Here is a 17,167-nt window from a genome sequence, read left to right as displayed (position 1 = left end):
TATCTATCGGGGTACAATAGATCCTTAGGGTCGCGGTGCAAGGTTGGTTGGTCCGCCTACCCGATATGTATTCTATGTAATGTAATGTAATGTAATGATATACAATGAATGCGAAGGTGGAAATGCCCGATTTCAAAATTTACTAATTACCTGTGTACGGCTATTGAAATTACCCCGGGAATCTAATGACTAGAAGTCTAACCCCCAATGTAAAAAAAATAATTTAAACTAAATCGACTACAATTAGAGAACGGTTTGTCGGATTTTAATGTTTTATATCTCAAATGAAAGCCTGCGTCTGCCTGAATGCGTACGTCGAAATGCCCGATTCGAAATATTTAAGGGTTTTGATTTAAACACAAAGAACGAATTAATCAAACACATCAATTATCTCCTTAACTAATTGACTAATTTTAGTCATCAACATCTCGATCGAAAGTATGATGATCTACAATGAATGCGAAGGTGGAAATGCCCGATTTCAAAATTTACTAATTACCTGCGTACAGCCATTGAAATGACCCCACGAATCTGCCGACTGGAAGTCTAGCCCCCAATAAGAAAAAAATCATTTTGATTACATTCGCTATAACTAAAGAACGGTTTGACGGATTTTAATGTTTTATATCTCAAATGAAAGCTTACGCCTGGCTGAATGCATATGTCGAAATGCCCGATTCGAAATATTTAAGAATTTTGAATAAAACACAAAAAATTAATTTATCATATAAGTCAATTATCTCCTTTATTATTTGATGGAGAATGCGAAAATGGAAATGCCCGATCTCTAAATTTGCTAATTAAGTACGTACGGTTGTTTAAACAATTCAGTGAGTGGTCTGATTTTGTCTATCACGTTCTTCAACATTTTTATTTTTATTGTCACTTATGCATTCTTTATGGAACATTCGGAAAACATTTTAAGTTTTGTAATGAAGAGAAAAATATATTATACAATTTGAAGGAAAAGTTGGAAAAGTTAAAGAAATATTGGATATAATAGAAAATTTTAAAAGAATTGTAAAAATTGAAGGAAATGTAAATTAGCACCTTGCCCCTGAAAACTTTATTTATAAGGGTGCCCATTATGTATGGAATATTGTATATATCTTGGCAAGTATCAACTTTATAAAAAAACATTTTATACAAAAGTTGGTTAGTATTTTATATTTAAGAATATTGAATAAAACACAGAAAATTAATTAATCAAATAAGTCAATTACCTCTTTTATTATTTGATCAATTTTAGTCGTCAACATCTCCATCGAAAGTATGATCCATGATGAATGCGAAAATGGAAATGCATTGTTTAAACGACTCCAGTGACTTTACTGCCTGGAAGTCTTACTTACATAAAAAATAATTTTTTGTAAACGGATTATTACTAGAGAACAACTTAATGTGAAATTGTTTGAAATATTCTACTAATCATAATAAAGTACGTAAACAAACGAACAAAGTAATAGACTGATTTAAAATGTATTTGTACTAAAACAGAAAATATTTTTTTCATTTTTCGTTTTAGTATTTCTACCTTTAGTATAACTTATTGTTGTTCTTACTAGTTTTCTACTCTTCTTTGTCAAATTTTATATTTTTAGCTGTATATAGTTTCACACAAAAAGCGCCCCAACCCATAACTCTGTTGTTTATATTGAAATAAGGGTGCCCATTATGTATGGAATATAGTATATATCTTGGTAAGTATCAACTTTACAAAAAAACATTCTATACAAAAGTTGTTTAATATTTGATTTGCCATAATAAGACACCATTCAATTGTTTTTATTTCAGAAAACAAATGAGCAACGAATAACATTTAATTTTTTTTAAATGGCAATGTACCCTTTCGTTAGGCTCATTTGATAGAGATTTTTTTTCTCTTTACGATGACGTAAAATTTTAGTACCCTTATACTAGAAAATTTTTGAAAAAAATGTAAAAACAGTTTATTAAGTTAATTTTGCCAATAACATGAATGTAGATATCCGAAATCTTATTTGTCCTAACAATTGAATGTAAGCTATTGAATGTGACAGAATCTTGTTTATTTAAATAAGTTGGTAGATCAAAAAAGAAAAATGGTTCATTTAACAGAAACTGAACGCATAGAAATTTTAATTATGGTCGGTTATGGGGATCGCAAACGAACACAATTAGAAGTATGTGAAATTTTCAATGAGCGTTATCCACATCGAGAACCAATCACTCAATCAATAGTTAGCAAAACTTCGAAACATTTTAGGGAAACTGGTAACGTTAACGATCTGCCAAAGACTGGTCCGCAGAGATCTGCAACAGATGAAGATAAAAAGATCGATATTCTATTAAATATTCTAGAAAATTTACATCCGTACAAACCGACTTTATTGCAAGAATTATCCGAAGATGACTACGGTCGGCGTGTTGAATTTTGTGAATTTATGATGGAGCGAATCAACAGCAATCCAAATTTTCTCAATAATATGGTTTTCTCTGACGAGGCTACGTTTTGTTTAAATGGTAATGTAAATAAGCAAAATTCTCGATATTGGGCCGCTAAAAATCCCCATTGGATGATTCAAAATCATACTCAAACACCACAGAAATTAAACGTATGGGTGGGAATTTGTGCAGATCACATCATTGGACCTTTCTTTATTCGAGGTACTCTAACTGGTCACCGTTATTTACAATTATTGCAACAGCAAATTATCCCAGCTTGCCAAGAAAATCTTGATGATCTTTGGATTCAACAAGATGGGGCACCGCCCCACTATCATTTAGATGTACGCCGATATTTAGATACGGTATTTCCGGCCCGTTGGATAGGCAGAAGAGGGTCTGTAGAGTGGCCACCCCGATCTCCGGATCTTACACCTTGCGATTTCTTCTTCTGGGGATATTTAAAATCTAAAGTTTATGTAAACCGACCTCAAAATCTGACAGAATTAGAGCAACGAATAAAAGATGAAGCTGCAGCTATTTCTCCCAGATCGCTAAGAAATTCTTTTCAAGCCTTTTATGATAGATTGGGCCACTGCCTTGCAGTTAATGGTGAACATTTTGAACATTTATTGTCGTGAAAACCATTTTAGTGCTAATTTCGTTTTGTCTTCAAAGTTTAATAATTTTCATTTACACTAATTTTTAGTTTATTTGTTTTATTTTCTATGTAGATTTAATTTACGGTAATAATTCGAGGTAGTTGACGATCTCGGATATCTAGATTAATTTTATTGGTTAAATTTTCTTAATAAACAATTTTTACATTTTATGCAAAAATTTTCTGATGTAAGGGTACAAAAATTTTACGTCATCATAAAGAGAAAAGAAATCTCTATCAAATAAGCCTAATAAAAGGGTACATTGCCATTTAAAAAAAATTAAATGTTATTCGTTGCTCATTTGTTTTCTGAAATAAAAACAATTGAATGCTGTCTTATTATGGCAAATAAAATACTAACCAACTTTTATATAAAATGTTTTTTTATAAAGTTGATACTTGCCAAGATATATACAATATTCCATACATAATGGGCACCCTTATAAATAAAGTTTTCAGGGGCAAGGTGCTAATTTACATTTCTTTCAGTTTTTACAATTCTTTTAAAATTTTCTATTATATCCAATATTTCTTCAACTTTTCCATCTTTTCCTTCAAATTGTATAATATATTTTTCTCTTCATTACAAAAGTTAAAATGTTTTCCGAATGTTCCATAAAGAATGCATAAGTGACAATAAAAATAAAAATGTTGAAGAACGTGATAGACAAAATCAGACCACTGAATTGTTTAAACAACCGTACGTACTTAATTAGCAAATTTAGAGATCGGGCATTTCCATTTTCGCATTCTCCATCAAATAATAAAGGAGATAATTGACTTATTTGATAAATTAATCTTTTGTGTTTTATTCAAAATTCTTAAATATTTCGAATCGGGCATTTTGACATATTCATTCAGCCAGACGTAAGCTTTCATTTGAGATATAAAACATTAAAATCCGTCGAACCGTTCTTTAGTTATAGCGAATGTAATCAAAATAATTTTTTTCTTATTGGGGGCTAGACTTCTAGTCGGCAGATTCGCGGGGTCATTTCAATGGCTGTACGCAGGTAATTAGTAAATTTTGAAATCGGGCATTTCCACCTTCGCATTCATTGTAGATCATACTTTCGATCGAGATGTTGATGACTAAAATTGGTCAATTAGTTAAGGAGATACTTGATGTGTTTGATTAATTCGTTTTTTGTGTTTTAATCAAAATTCTTAAATACTTCGAATCGGGCATTTCGACAACTGCCTTCAGCCAGGCGAAAGCTATCGATTGACATATAAAACAATAAAATCCATCAAACCGTTCTCTTATTATAGTCGATTTAGTTTAAATTAATTTTTTTATATTGGGGGCTAGACTTTCGGGCGTTTATAAGTGCGTAAACAACGAGCACGGTGTCATTCCGTGGACTGTACAAGGTTAACGGGAGAGAATTGAAATCGGGCATTTTGTGATTTCGATAGAAGAAACTATGACGAATCGGATGACGTATAGATCTTGATCATCGGGTACATCGTTTACGAGTTATCACCACTTAAAAAAGGTCATTTTTGTGTTATTTTCGTGTACCTTCGCATTATTTTGGCGTTTTAGCGGAATTCGAGAGAGATTTCGAATCGGGCATTTCCACTTTTGTATTGGCCAAGGATTGAGCTTTCGAATAAGACATTGTTTATCGAAATCGGTTGACTGGTACATGTAAAAGCCTATCTAATTGGGGGCTAGAAAAATTGGGGGCTAACTTCGCATAGGTTGTTTTCTCTTAAAATTGTTTCTTTGAATTAAATTTAATCTTTGAAAAATCTTATTAATTAGTGACGTCCAAAAATTAATTTCCCTCGTTCATAGAAATCCTTATCGAATCAGTTTGATTGACGTCCATCTAGATGGGGACAAACCGTCTCTCTCGGTTTCGAAGCCAAACTCAATTAATTTGGTCGTAATTAGGACGTGTAGGGTGAACGGTGGTAGTAAATGTCATCCCTTGTGAACTTCACGAAACTATATTTTTCATTAGATAGAAACTTTAACGCGATAACGTTAATGTTATAAAAATTTAAACCAAGTAAATCTAATTGGAAATTAATTTTATTCCCATGTTTCTTTTAGACATAATTAGATTTATCATTTTAGATGGTGTTTTTAAGGTTCAATTTCACGAAAAAAGAACGATGAATTGTCTACTTCTAAACCATACAGATAATTGTAAAAGAAAATAAGATAAAAAGCTTGTTAACCGATTACATCTTGAAATGAAGTAATCAACGTCGAACGTGACCGAAATATAGATACATATAATGTTGATAAAAAAAGTTGGACGAAACTATACGGTTTAAACTTGACAATGTTGGGATTAAACCAGACAAAATTGGGTTTATATCGAGAGGTAGTTATTAATTTATCGTTCGAATTTGGTTCGAATAATGTTGATATATTTTTACGTAATAAAGATATAAAGTGTCATTTTTGGAATCAACATGAAATATATTTTAAATATCATCAATTTAAAATGGATTACAAATCCCTTTATTTTAGAAAGTTTTTTAGAGATATTTTACGAGTAAACAATAAATTAGGAAAGTTAGGCATTTAACTGAGGTATCATTTAATACGTTTTTGATATTTGATGCTTCAGAATGGTAGAACGAGAAAGTTTCTGACAAACGTGCAAAAGATTGCTATTTTTGTTGATCAACTACTACGCAGTTGTTTCCAGTTATGTTTTCTTTATTTCGCAGTCAAGATAGTATTGAAAGAAATTAAGTTTCTTTATGGACTTGGTTTTGAGACTTCTCTGGAGCTCTCTTTGAAGTAATAAAACATAAGATTCAACATACAATTCGTTAGACTAAAAACATAATAACTCAAAACTTTCAATTGTTCGTAAAGTATCGATACGCAAAAGTATTACTAAAAAGATGGCATATTTATGCAAATCCTTTAGCAGAAAATAAGTGGCAAAATCCAAGTAATTTCACAGATGTGAATAATTTGATTATAAATGAAACTTCCTTATCTCAAAGTTTACGAAACTACTTAGCTAACTAAGGCAAAGAAATTATTGTTTCTAAAATGTTAAAAGTAACAAAATCAATCGATTTCAAATCCATCAACATTAATACGTTTTACAAATCAAGATTTTCCAGATCGTGACACGCATAACGCGTAAACTGACTCGTCGATCGTGGCGTCACACTTTGTTCTGTTCACATGACGTGTTAATACACATAACGTGTAACAACACGACAATTTACAACCCATGCGAATATCTCTTTATACTCAAATCAATGTCAAAATTAATTCGTGGACTCCTTCGCAAATACATGTCGATGTATTATGTTAAAATCGAGGTAAATGAGAATAAATGTTGAAAATGTTACATGAAATAGCAGTCCTTCACGCTTCAGGCATCACGCTTAACAATAAAATGACATGGAGAGCCCACCTAGATAATAGAGTTAAAAAAGCGTACGTTGCATTCGGTCAATGCCGGAGGGCTATAGGTAAGACACCCAGAAATGCCCTCTGGATTTACACGGCTGTAATCCGACCTATGCTTACATATGGTGCAGTAGTATGGTGGTCAAAGACCCTACAGTCTACATCTACTGCTGCACTTATTAAAGTACAGAGACTTGCGTGTTTGTATGTTACAGGTGCTACATGTTAAATCTAACGCCACTTCATTTGTTCATCCAAGAGGTGGCATTGGTGACCATGATTCGACTGCGAGCAGCAGGAATTCTAATGGGTGAGAGAAACAGTAAAAATACCAATCTCTGGAACGAAATTGTGGAATACTCACCAATTCTGGATTGTGTAACGGACATTACACCCCTACAACACATTTTTACGAAGAAATATCTCACCCACCCAAGTTCCACAGAAGTAGAGGTAAAAAACAGTGTTAAAATCTACACTGATGGTTCAAAGAGACGGGAAGGAGCTGGAACCGGACTCTTCTCGTACGATCTCCGACTCCACGTATCTGAACCTTTAGGTATAAGTACCACCGTCATACAGGCGGAGTTAATCGCCATACAACTTGCCGCTGACGTTATTGTCAGATCCAACTTGGTAGGTAAGACTTTTACAATTTATACTGACAGTAGACAAGCTATTTTGGCCCTCAGGACTTGTTATGGGTTGTCATCTGACATTGGAGAAGGCCGCAGTGCATAGCTGTGTTGTACTTCAATGGATAAAAGGACACTCGACTTGTTCAGGTAACAAGCACGCTGATAGGCTTGCCAAAAGGGCTGCCAAGCGAGCGCCATGTTCGCCTGAACCGATAATCGCTCCGTTCTTATCAACTGAGATTGAGATAATTAAAGATTTTACCCACAAAAAGTTTATGAACTGGTGGGATAGGGTTAAGGGCTGCCATCTGTCTAAGGAGGTATTACATTATCCTTCAGCAGAGGCAGCCTTGTCTTTCGTAAGGCTTTACGAACTGTAACGGGACTCGTCACGGGTCACTGTAAGGTAAACAAGCATCTGTATAACCTTAAGCTTGCTGTTAGTCCTCTCTGTCGCCTCTGTAAAGAGAGCGAGGAGACGGTCCGACACATCTTGTGTGAATGCCCCACTCTGCAAGACCTCAGAATGAGAGACTTCGGAGAGGAATGGCCGACCACAGATGGCATCACGAACACACCTCTGAGCTGTATCCTATCCTTCGGAAATTCCTTAGGCTGGTTGATGTAGCCGGAGAAAGTGTAGGAGGACGTAAAAGGGGCCTGTTGGGACCTAGGTGCTGTATGCGGAAGCATACCCTCCGCTTTCCTACATACATAGCAGTCCTTGTATCTTGTACAAACCACTTTAGTGATTAACAAACAATGCGTAATTTAAGCTTACCTACAACGTAAACTGATATTAGCAGAATATGCCCTAGTATTGATCAAATAACTTTTCTTCGAAAGCTTGTTTTTCAAAATTATATAAGGAACTTTTATTGATTTCTTAAATTTCCGAACATTCTAAAAAGTTTTATTTGTTTCAAATATTTTTAAACGCAGAAAAGGACATACAATACAGAAAATCCTACAGTACTACGATATTTAATTAAATCCGATTTTATGCAGAGATTGAAAAAGTTAGTGAATAAAAATTAACGACCTCCACTAGAAGTTGGTGGAAATCGTATATTTTATTTTATTTTGGTTCAAACGTTGTTATGTACTTCGTTAGTACACTTTGTACCCATGTTTTGTATTGTACCGTGACAAAAAAACTAATGTCAGACTTCAATACTCCAGCTAAAAGCATTTCGCTTCGTTTGCACTCGGTTTTCTACATTTAATCCTCTACGTGATGGGTTGGGTCTGTGAGATCTGCGTGATCTATAATTGCCATCGAGATTTTAATAAAACAAAGCATTAAAAAGACGTGTAACAAACTCCTTGATGTTATTTTGGAATATAATAATAATAAATATGGAATATTTATTTATTTATGTCTCCAGCTAATTATTTGTCTGGTTAGTTGTTTCCATAACATATTCTACTTAATAAATTGTGATTTTTTTTGTGAAATGGACAGTAAAGCTGATTTACTGATTACTTGGAAACTTTCCCATCTTCATTGGAATGTTGAAGTATAAAGCTTACTTCGGCGCTGGCATAATTCAAATATCGCCACCGAAAATATTACCTCAATGCAAAAACTGTCAAGCTTAGGGCCACACGTGTACCTACTGCCATAAAAGTCCAAGGTGCGTCAAATGTCATCGAGAAATATGCGAAGAACGAGAACATCCCAATATACTACAAAAAACCTCTATACCTCCTCCACGCCAATATTATCAATCACTTGTTATCAGACAATAGTTCGAAAACGTGAATAAAACGGAGACTATCCATCAGCAAGGCAGACAAAACTAACAAAACAAGAAAAGACCGATACAATTGCAAGTTGAATTCGAAAACTAATAAAACCTAATAAACTAAAATCGAACTCGATGGTGTCGATAACTTTATAGAAAATCAGATAATTTCGAAATTACAAGGTATACGAGTTAATGAAATGTAATTGATGAAATTACTGTTAATTAAATAATCAATAAATTCGCCAACAAGACACAATACCGCTACATATTGAGCACACAATAAAAACACAACTTGCAAACCTTAGTAAAATTTAATGAAATTAAACAAAAATTATTAATTTTAGATTTAATTTTAAATTATTATTTTTTTTTTTGGCCTAATTTTAATCTTCCTCTTTTTATCGAAACACTGGAGAGTACCCTTTGTGAGAGTATTGTTACATCTCACTCGACAATTATCGTGGGCGATATTAATGTTGATCTTCTTAAGCTTGATTCTCCCTCAACAACACTTCTTCACTCATTTGCGACTTCTATTGGCTTACATCAGTTAGTCACCGAACCCACAAGAATTACACAAAATTCGCAAACTTTACTCGATCCAGTTTTTACAACAAATGATAAGCTGTTTACTAGTATTGATGTTGTAAATGTACCTAAATGAGCTGGCATTTGATATCGGTAGGCCTGCTGCAATTTATCGTACATACAGGGATGTAAAAAACATTAATTATCCACAATTCTTGAACGATCTGAAATCAATTCCGTGGAGAAACATATATGATCAAGAAAATGTGAATGATAAAATAACTTTTTTCAATAATTGTTTACTTACTCTGATGGATTTGCATGCACCTTTAAAAACTAGACGGTTTACAAAGCCTCCCAGTCCCTGGCTAACAGATAATACTAAACTACTAATGTCTATTCGAGATGATGCGTTTAAAAAATTCAAAAAGTCTAAGCTAACTCAAGACTGGGTTTCATACAAGTTGCATCGCAATCTGGTAACATCAACGGTGCGGGATGAAAAGAAGGCATACTATGATTACGCCTTACGTAGTAAAGATCCAAAGGCTCTTTGGAAAAAGATTAAACTTCTAAATATAAATAAAAAAAATCGATAACAAAGTGCCTAACATTTTTCTTCCAAACGATTTAAATAATTATTTTGTTCACGGTGATTCTTCACTTTATATCCAGACTGATCCCGAATTACCCATATTTTATCAAAATAATGTAAACCCTAGAGTACAGATAATGCAAGCTTTTATGCCTGTTGATGAACATGAAGTATCTATAATAATTAATAACATTAAAACTGCAGCGGTGGGTTCTGATGGTATCTCAATCTGGATGATTGACTTGTGTACCCCTTTTCTCATTCCTTATATTACTCACGTAATAAACGCTGCTGTTCATCAATCAGTTTTTCCGGATGCCTGGAAAATGGCTGAAGTAATTGCATTACCTAAAGTATCTTCCCCTTCTGCCCTAAGGGATTTTAGACCGATCAGTATCCTCCCAGTAATGTCAAAAATTTTAGAGAGAGTCTTGGAAAAGCAACTTAGAGCACACTGCGAAAGGTATAGTATACTGCCAGATCAACAATCTGGGTTTCGTTCGGGTTTCAGCTGCGCAACAGCTTTATTGAACCTTACTGATGATGTATTTGCTTCTAGAGAGGCCGGGCAAGCCGCACTTTTGTTATCGTTGGACTTCACCAAAGCATTTGATACAATAAATCATAATATACTTGCATCTAAACTTAATTATTTTGGTCTTGGAAATCAAGCTGCAATTTTGATAAAGTCATTTTTGTCGGTCAGGTTGTGAAGATTAATAGTCAAGTGTCGAGCGCTCTGTCTGTTACTCGTGGAGTCCCTCAGGGGTCCATTTTGGGGCCACTATTGTTCTCTATTTATACATCTGATTTTGACCAGGTTCTCGAGCATTCGCAGATTCACTTGTATGCAGACGATACACAGCTTCTGCTGAATTTTAATCCAAATAATTGGGTTGATGCCTGCATAAAATTTAACTCAGATATAGCATTATTTTCTGATGTTGCGAAACGCCATGAACTTGTGCTAAATCCATTTAAGTCTTCTGTTCTTCTGTTTTGCGGTAGTGTCACAAGGAGAGCGATTAAGCCTTTGATATCCGGTCAATTGGTGGTGGATGGCGAACCTCTTACTGTTTCTGATGATATAAAAATTTTAGGAGTCACATTGGATCATCAGTTGAGGTTTGAGGAGCATGTGGCCAGGTGCTTGAGGGGTGGGTATGGCGCCCTGCGTCTCTTGTATGCCCATAGGGATGTCTTAAGTAAAAAATTAAAAATTATGCTGCGTGATAGCTTGGTTCTAATCAAATTAAATCACTGCGACGTTGTTTATGGTCCAAATTTAACGGAGGCGAGTGGACGTCGTATCCAGAACCTTCAGAACGGTTGTCTGAGGTTTATTTACGGAATTCGTAAATATGACCATATTAGTCATAAGTTGGCAGAGACTGGGTGGTTGAACATGAAAAACAGACGTAAACTGCATGCAACTTGCGTTTATTATAAAATTATTAAAAGTCAGCGGCCTCCTTACTTGCTGCAACGCCTATCTTTCAGAAGCGATGTCCATAACATTAATATAAGGAGGAAAGATGTATTGACGGTACCACGCCGCGCCTCGCACCGATCTTTTTCCTACCAGATAGCTAAAACGTACAATGATCTACCTATGAACCTTATAGGATTGAACTGTATTTCGTTCAAGAGTAAATTAAAATCCTCCCTCCTGCTTGAGTCATCATGATTTTTTTTTTTTGATACATGGGTTACTAATGTATCGCTTTATACTGGCATGTCGTCGTATTTTGTTATTTTGTTTTTTTTCATTTTGTTTATTAGTATTGTTAAAAACATTCTCATTTTTGCTTTATATATATATTTTCTATATATTCTGGATTAAGTGGAAGAGCAGTTAGTTAATAACCAAACTGAACTTCGTCCAGAAAATAAGTCTATTTTCTAAGAGTGTATTATTATTTTCTTTCCTTTTTTTTGCAACTTATTAATAAAGGCATTATTATTATTATTATTATTATGGGACGAAATCGAAAAAAAAAATTGTTTTTAAGACGTTAAAATCGTTTAATAAAATGCAATTTTCATTTGATCGATATTCTAAAGGTGAAATATGAATTTTTATTCTTTCAGTGGAGGAAAAATTGAATTTTCTTCTTTCCTAAATATTCGAAGTTTTCCGCAATTCTTTTTCTCCGCTTCCGCCACTTCGTTTTGTGTCGCCGAAGGACAGATGTAGCAGAGAAGTAGAAAAATCTGGGTCGGAAAGTGCCCGCAAATATTTTCTCTCTCGGAAAAACACTGATAAAAATATCCTTAAGTGAAGCCTTCTTACTAACGTTTTCGAAAGATATCAAGTTTTTCCACATTTTGCTTTGCACAAAGATATTTCGTAAACTTGATGTAACTAGAGCTTGAATAAAAAAATTAGGAAAAATCATGACTTTTTCTGTTTAGTGATGTAAATTTTTTTAATATTCCAAAACGTTATTTAAAATTTTAAATAAAAAAACCACTTTATTTCGTTTAATAAAAAGCACCGCGAAACAGCTCTCCCCGAGCTAAGTCAGCAAGAATTTTCAAACCTCAGCCAATATCCAGAAAACTCGGCTAAAAATCGTGATTTTTCCAGACGTTAAACTCCCACCACGGAAAAGCTGAACTCGATATTTCCTCCTTCAGATTTTAGCGCTCTTACCACTTTTACCACCTTTAAGTGCTTCGACTTTTAAAATGAAACTTAAAACTCTCAATATGAAACTCCTTTCAACATCTAGAAATCATACCCTAAACACATTCTCTTTTCAAGTAATGTTTTGTAACTACATGTGCTTTCAGATCATATTAATTTGAATGAATTAAATTGAATAGTAACATTTACCTTTACATCCAGAATAACTGCTTAATGAAGTTGTTCTCGTTGGTAAAGATGTTAATCGTCCACGACATTGCGGACAAGATTCTGGGCAAGTTCTGTCTAAATTTTGTTCAGTTCTGGTCCATCTCGCCGCAACTGGCGGTGGTAAAGGTGGTGGAGGTGGGCTGGGACTAGCAGATTGACTGGACCAACTCGGTTGTTCGTGTACTTGACTTCCTTTTGATATCATCTAAGAAAATATCATAAACATATTGATGTATTATGCCACCATAAATATTAAAATGTTTGATACTTTTTTAAATTTTGATTATACAGGTACATTTTGATTATACATTTATTAGCGCGTTTATTCAGCGCTAATTTAAATATTGCATGTTTCCTCTCGTTAATATATGCGCTTCAAAGACTTTACAAATTGATTGTAATTTAATATTTACTATTAATTAAATAATATTACGTCGAGATTTCGCTGTCACAAACATAACAGCCTCCAAGGCAGCACACTGTAGCTATTAATCAATAAATTATTATCGTTGAAAATATCTCTTTAACTTCAGAACGTTTAATAACTAAATTTATATATAAAATTTCTGCAATGAATTTTACCTAAAATGTAATATACAAAAATATATTTCTATAGAAACCAGGGCATATTTTTATTGAACTAAAACTAACACTAGACCTAGAAGTAAAAAGCTTCGGGAATGTTTGAACGCTTAATGAATGTTTCTAGTTCTAGGTCTAGTGTTAGTTCTAGTTTTACACTAGCACTGTTACTATGTAGAACTAACACTATACCCAGAACTAGAATCATTTGGATTTAGCCACACGTCTCTAAAGACGGCTAAACCCGAATGATTCTAGTTCTAGGTATAGTGTTAGTTCTAGTTTTACACTTGAACTGTCACTGTCACTTTTCCTTTACAAATGTACCCAATACCTGTACTATTAAGGGCCGGTTGTACAAAATAGCGATAAACTTCCCGACAGCGTTATCTGGCAGATAAGTTACTTTGTACTGTATTACAATGTACGGATATTTTTGTCGGTGAGATTATCGGCAGGATAACTTATCGGGTACTCAGCAATGCCGATAAGACACTTATCCGGCAGATATTTATGGTTACCAAGGTTTTTATATAAAAACTTTGTATGATTACTGCATAGGTTAACCTCTAACATTAAACGTTAACCTTATATGTACGATGTGTCAGTGAAAATTTTTTTAAACAATTTATATTGTCAAAATTACGTTACCATTCTACGGCATAAATCACTAGATATGGGGAAAAACTACTACCAACCGACTCTTGTTTCGCCGATAGCAATCCTACCGACAAAAACAGTTTGTACAACAGCGAATATCTTTATCCTCCTGATAAGTTTATCGGGCGGATAGATATCAGGTAGATTTATCGGTATATTGTACAACCGGCCCTAAGCTATGTTACATTTTATGTGGGACAGTGCAAGTGCATTCATATACTGCATTCATATGCAGGGTTTTCCAAAAATAACGGATAAATTCGTTAAAACAATTAAGAACAGTTTATAGAAAAATTGCTGAAACGGGTCTAAAGATTTAAATTTTTTGCAATTGTTTGATATAGATTTTAAATTCTTTTTGCCATTTTTAAACGAGTAATGATGTCATCGATATTTTTTTCAAATAGCAATACCTCATTTTTGTTACGGAATATGAAAGAGGACTTTTTTCTGAATCTAGTACAGTCAATATTAATATTGGTTACATAAGAAAATTTTCGAAAAAAATTATCTTAAAGTTCTATGATTTTCCATTCATTTGAGATTGCAAAATAGCAGTAGCTATGCGTAACCATGGCAACCAACTGTTTCATATATCAAAAATTAATCATTGTCTTAGACCCACTACTACCACTCATAGTTAAAGTCTCTGATAGCGTTATCTATTGGATAACTTAAAAATTGGTTACTACCACTGTATTTATCTTATAGATACCGCTATCCAAGGGATAACTTTTGAAATATCTGTAACCCGTGGATTGGGTATCGGATAAGTTACTATCTAAGGCAGTGGTATTCAAACATTTTGGCTGCATGACCCCAAATGGTACACAGAGGTGACATGCCGACCCAAACTTAAAATAATAATTTAATTCTAGTTGTTCCAAAAATTGGGAGAGGTATTATTATATCAAGAAGATGTTAATTTGTTTTTATATTTTTTGTTTCATATATAGCAAATATATTATGTTAAAACAAGTACCTACAATAAACAGAATATCAACTCTGCAGTTAACAAATAATATTAGGTTCAAAATCAACATTAACGATTTGTAACTATTAAAATTATAATATGGCGTACACGTAGGAACTTCATCAAAAATCATTACAAAAGAAAAATATTTAATGAGATCTGTGAGCCTGTTTCTTATTTACAAGTGCTGATATATCTGGCTCTATTTTGCTCAATTTGAGTCTTAAAGGTGGCTCTATTGCTATTTTGTTTCGGTATTTCGATTTTAGGTAGAGAAATTGGGAAAATCTCAACTCGCACATATAAGATGACGCAAATGGTAATAATACCTTCAGAGCTTCATCAGACAGTTCTGAATATTCATTTCGAACTTTAAGCCAAAAATTGCTCAATTTAAGTTCTTTGAAAATTAATTTTAATTCTCCATCAGATGATAACTCAATTAGTTTTTCATTAAAATGAAATGACACATTTTTGGGTAATTTACATTGAAAGGGATTTCGAATGCAGTCAAAGTTAGAAAAATCTTCCGGAAAATAAGTACTAAATTGACATTTTACATCTGTCAAGTGAAGATGTTATATCTTTAACAATCGATTGAATAACTTTGAACTTGTTTTCTATAACAAAACATTCTAATGTTGGAAATGCTGCAAAATTATTCTCCTTGCAGTATGAGCACCACAAATCTATTTTTTTTTGTAACCACCTTGAAGACTTAAATTCAACTCGTTTAATTTGAGAAAAATGTCACTTAAGTAAGCTAACCTACATAGCCATTCTTCATCGGTTAAAAAGTTTGTAAATTTTTTGTCTTTATCATTGTCATTTAAAAACACAAACACTTCTTCTTTAAGTTCAAATAGTCTCGTTAGAACCCTACCCCTCAAAAGCCAACGAACCTCTGTATGTAAAAGAAGATGCTGATGCTCACTACCCATTTCTTTGCATATGTGCGCAAAAATCCTTGAGTTCAGAGGACGCGCCTTTATAAAATTTATTATTTTAACTCCAGTATCTAAGACAGACATTAAGTTCGGTGGCATGTTTTTCGATACAAGCGCTTCTCTATGAATCATACAGTGAACCCATGATACATTGGGTGAAACTTCTTTGATTCGGGCTAGAAGTCCGCTGTGTTTTCCAACCATGGCACGAGCTCCATCACTGCACACACCCACACAATTTTCCCAAGAAATATTGTTTCCCGTGATGTAAGAGTTTACCGATTTAAAAATTTCTTCACCCGTAGTTCTTTGCAGTTCCTTGCAAAAAAGAAAGTCGTCAACTACTTCATTTTTGTATTCATATTTTGCAAAACAAATTTGTTGTGCAGCATTTTGGCAATCCGTAGATTCATCCAATTGAAGACTAAAAAATTTACTTTTTCGAATTCTCATTATAATTTCGTTTTCCACATTTTCTGCCATTTCAAATATTCTGTGGCTAACTGTTGTATCCGAGAGTGGTATTTGAGATATTTGTTGCATTTCCTTTTCGCCAAACATAATGGCTGCTATATCTTGGGCTGCTGGAGCAATTAAGTCTTCAGCAATTGTGTACGGTTTGCCAGATTTTGCTATACGATAGCTCATTATTTCATCCACCTTGCGACCCCGAAAAAACTTTTCGCGACCCCATTGTGGGTCGCGACCCATAGTTTGAATAGCACTGATCTAAGGGATAACTGAGGATACCTAACCTCAAATAGGATTTATACTGACGTATAAAATTCGAGCGTTTTACTATTTCAGTTAAAATAAGAAAAGTAATATAAACTTAAATAAAAAACTATTAATAATGGATAATTTCTTCAACATTGGAGATGAAGAACAATTTTTTGAAGAAATCAATGAATTATTTCCTGTAAGAAGCGAAAGGATAATAAGGAGTAAAGTTGACCATTTAAATATTCATTCAGATGTTGAATTTATGACGAGATTTCGTCTCTCGAAAAAAAGTTTTCATCACCTTTTACATCAAATAGAGGATGTAATAAAACCTCCATCCATGACGTAAGTAATTTGTTAATTCCTTTTATTTAATGTAAAATTCATCAAAATTTTAGTAATAATGCTGTACAGTCGTGTTCACGGAA

At 33.7% G+C, this 17,167-nt stretch overlaps 2 protein-coding genes across 2 annotated transcripts in view; both read right to left on the bottom strand.

Annotated features, from left to right (window-relative positions):
- LOC111429512 (monocarboxylate transporter 2-like) overlaps nt 1-17,167 on the bottom strand; it is an 86,575-nt gene that overhangs the window by 59,663 nt on the left and 9,745 nt on the right. The window contains exon 2 of the mRNA XM_071197812.1: nt 12,834-13,059. Within this exon, the coding sequence (XP_071053913.1) occupies nt 12,834-13,059 (226 nt within the window). The remainder of the gene's footprint in view (nt 1-12,833; nt 13,060-17,167) is intronic.
- Nucleotides 15,759-16,727, bottom strand: LOC139430872 (zinc finger BED domain-containing protein 5-like). Its single transcript, XM_071198300.1, has one exon. The coding sequence runs from the start codon at nt 16,725-16,727 to the stop codon at nt 15,759-15,761; it is 969 nt and encodes a 322-aa protein (XP_071054401.1).

The sequence above is a fragment of the Onthophagus taurus genome, chromosome 7 (assembly GCF_036711975.1).
Source record: "Onthophagus taurus isolate NC chromosome 7, IU_Otau_3.0, whole genome shotgun sequence".
Lineage (NCBI taxonomy): Eukaryota > Metazoa > Arthropoda > Insecta > Coleoptera > Scarabaeidae > Onthophagus > Onthophagus taurus.
This window is presented reverse-complemented; position numbering and strand designations above follow the sequence as displayed.

Bases quoted from the DNA above. Each gene is read 5' to 3' on its own strand.
- LOC139430872 (XM_071198300.1), bottom strand. From the start codon at position 16,727: ATGGGTCGCGACCCACAATGGGGTCGCGAAAAGTTTTTTCGGGGTCGC.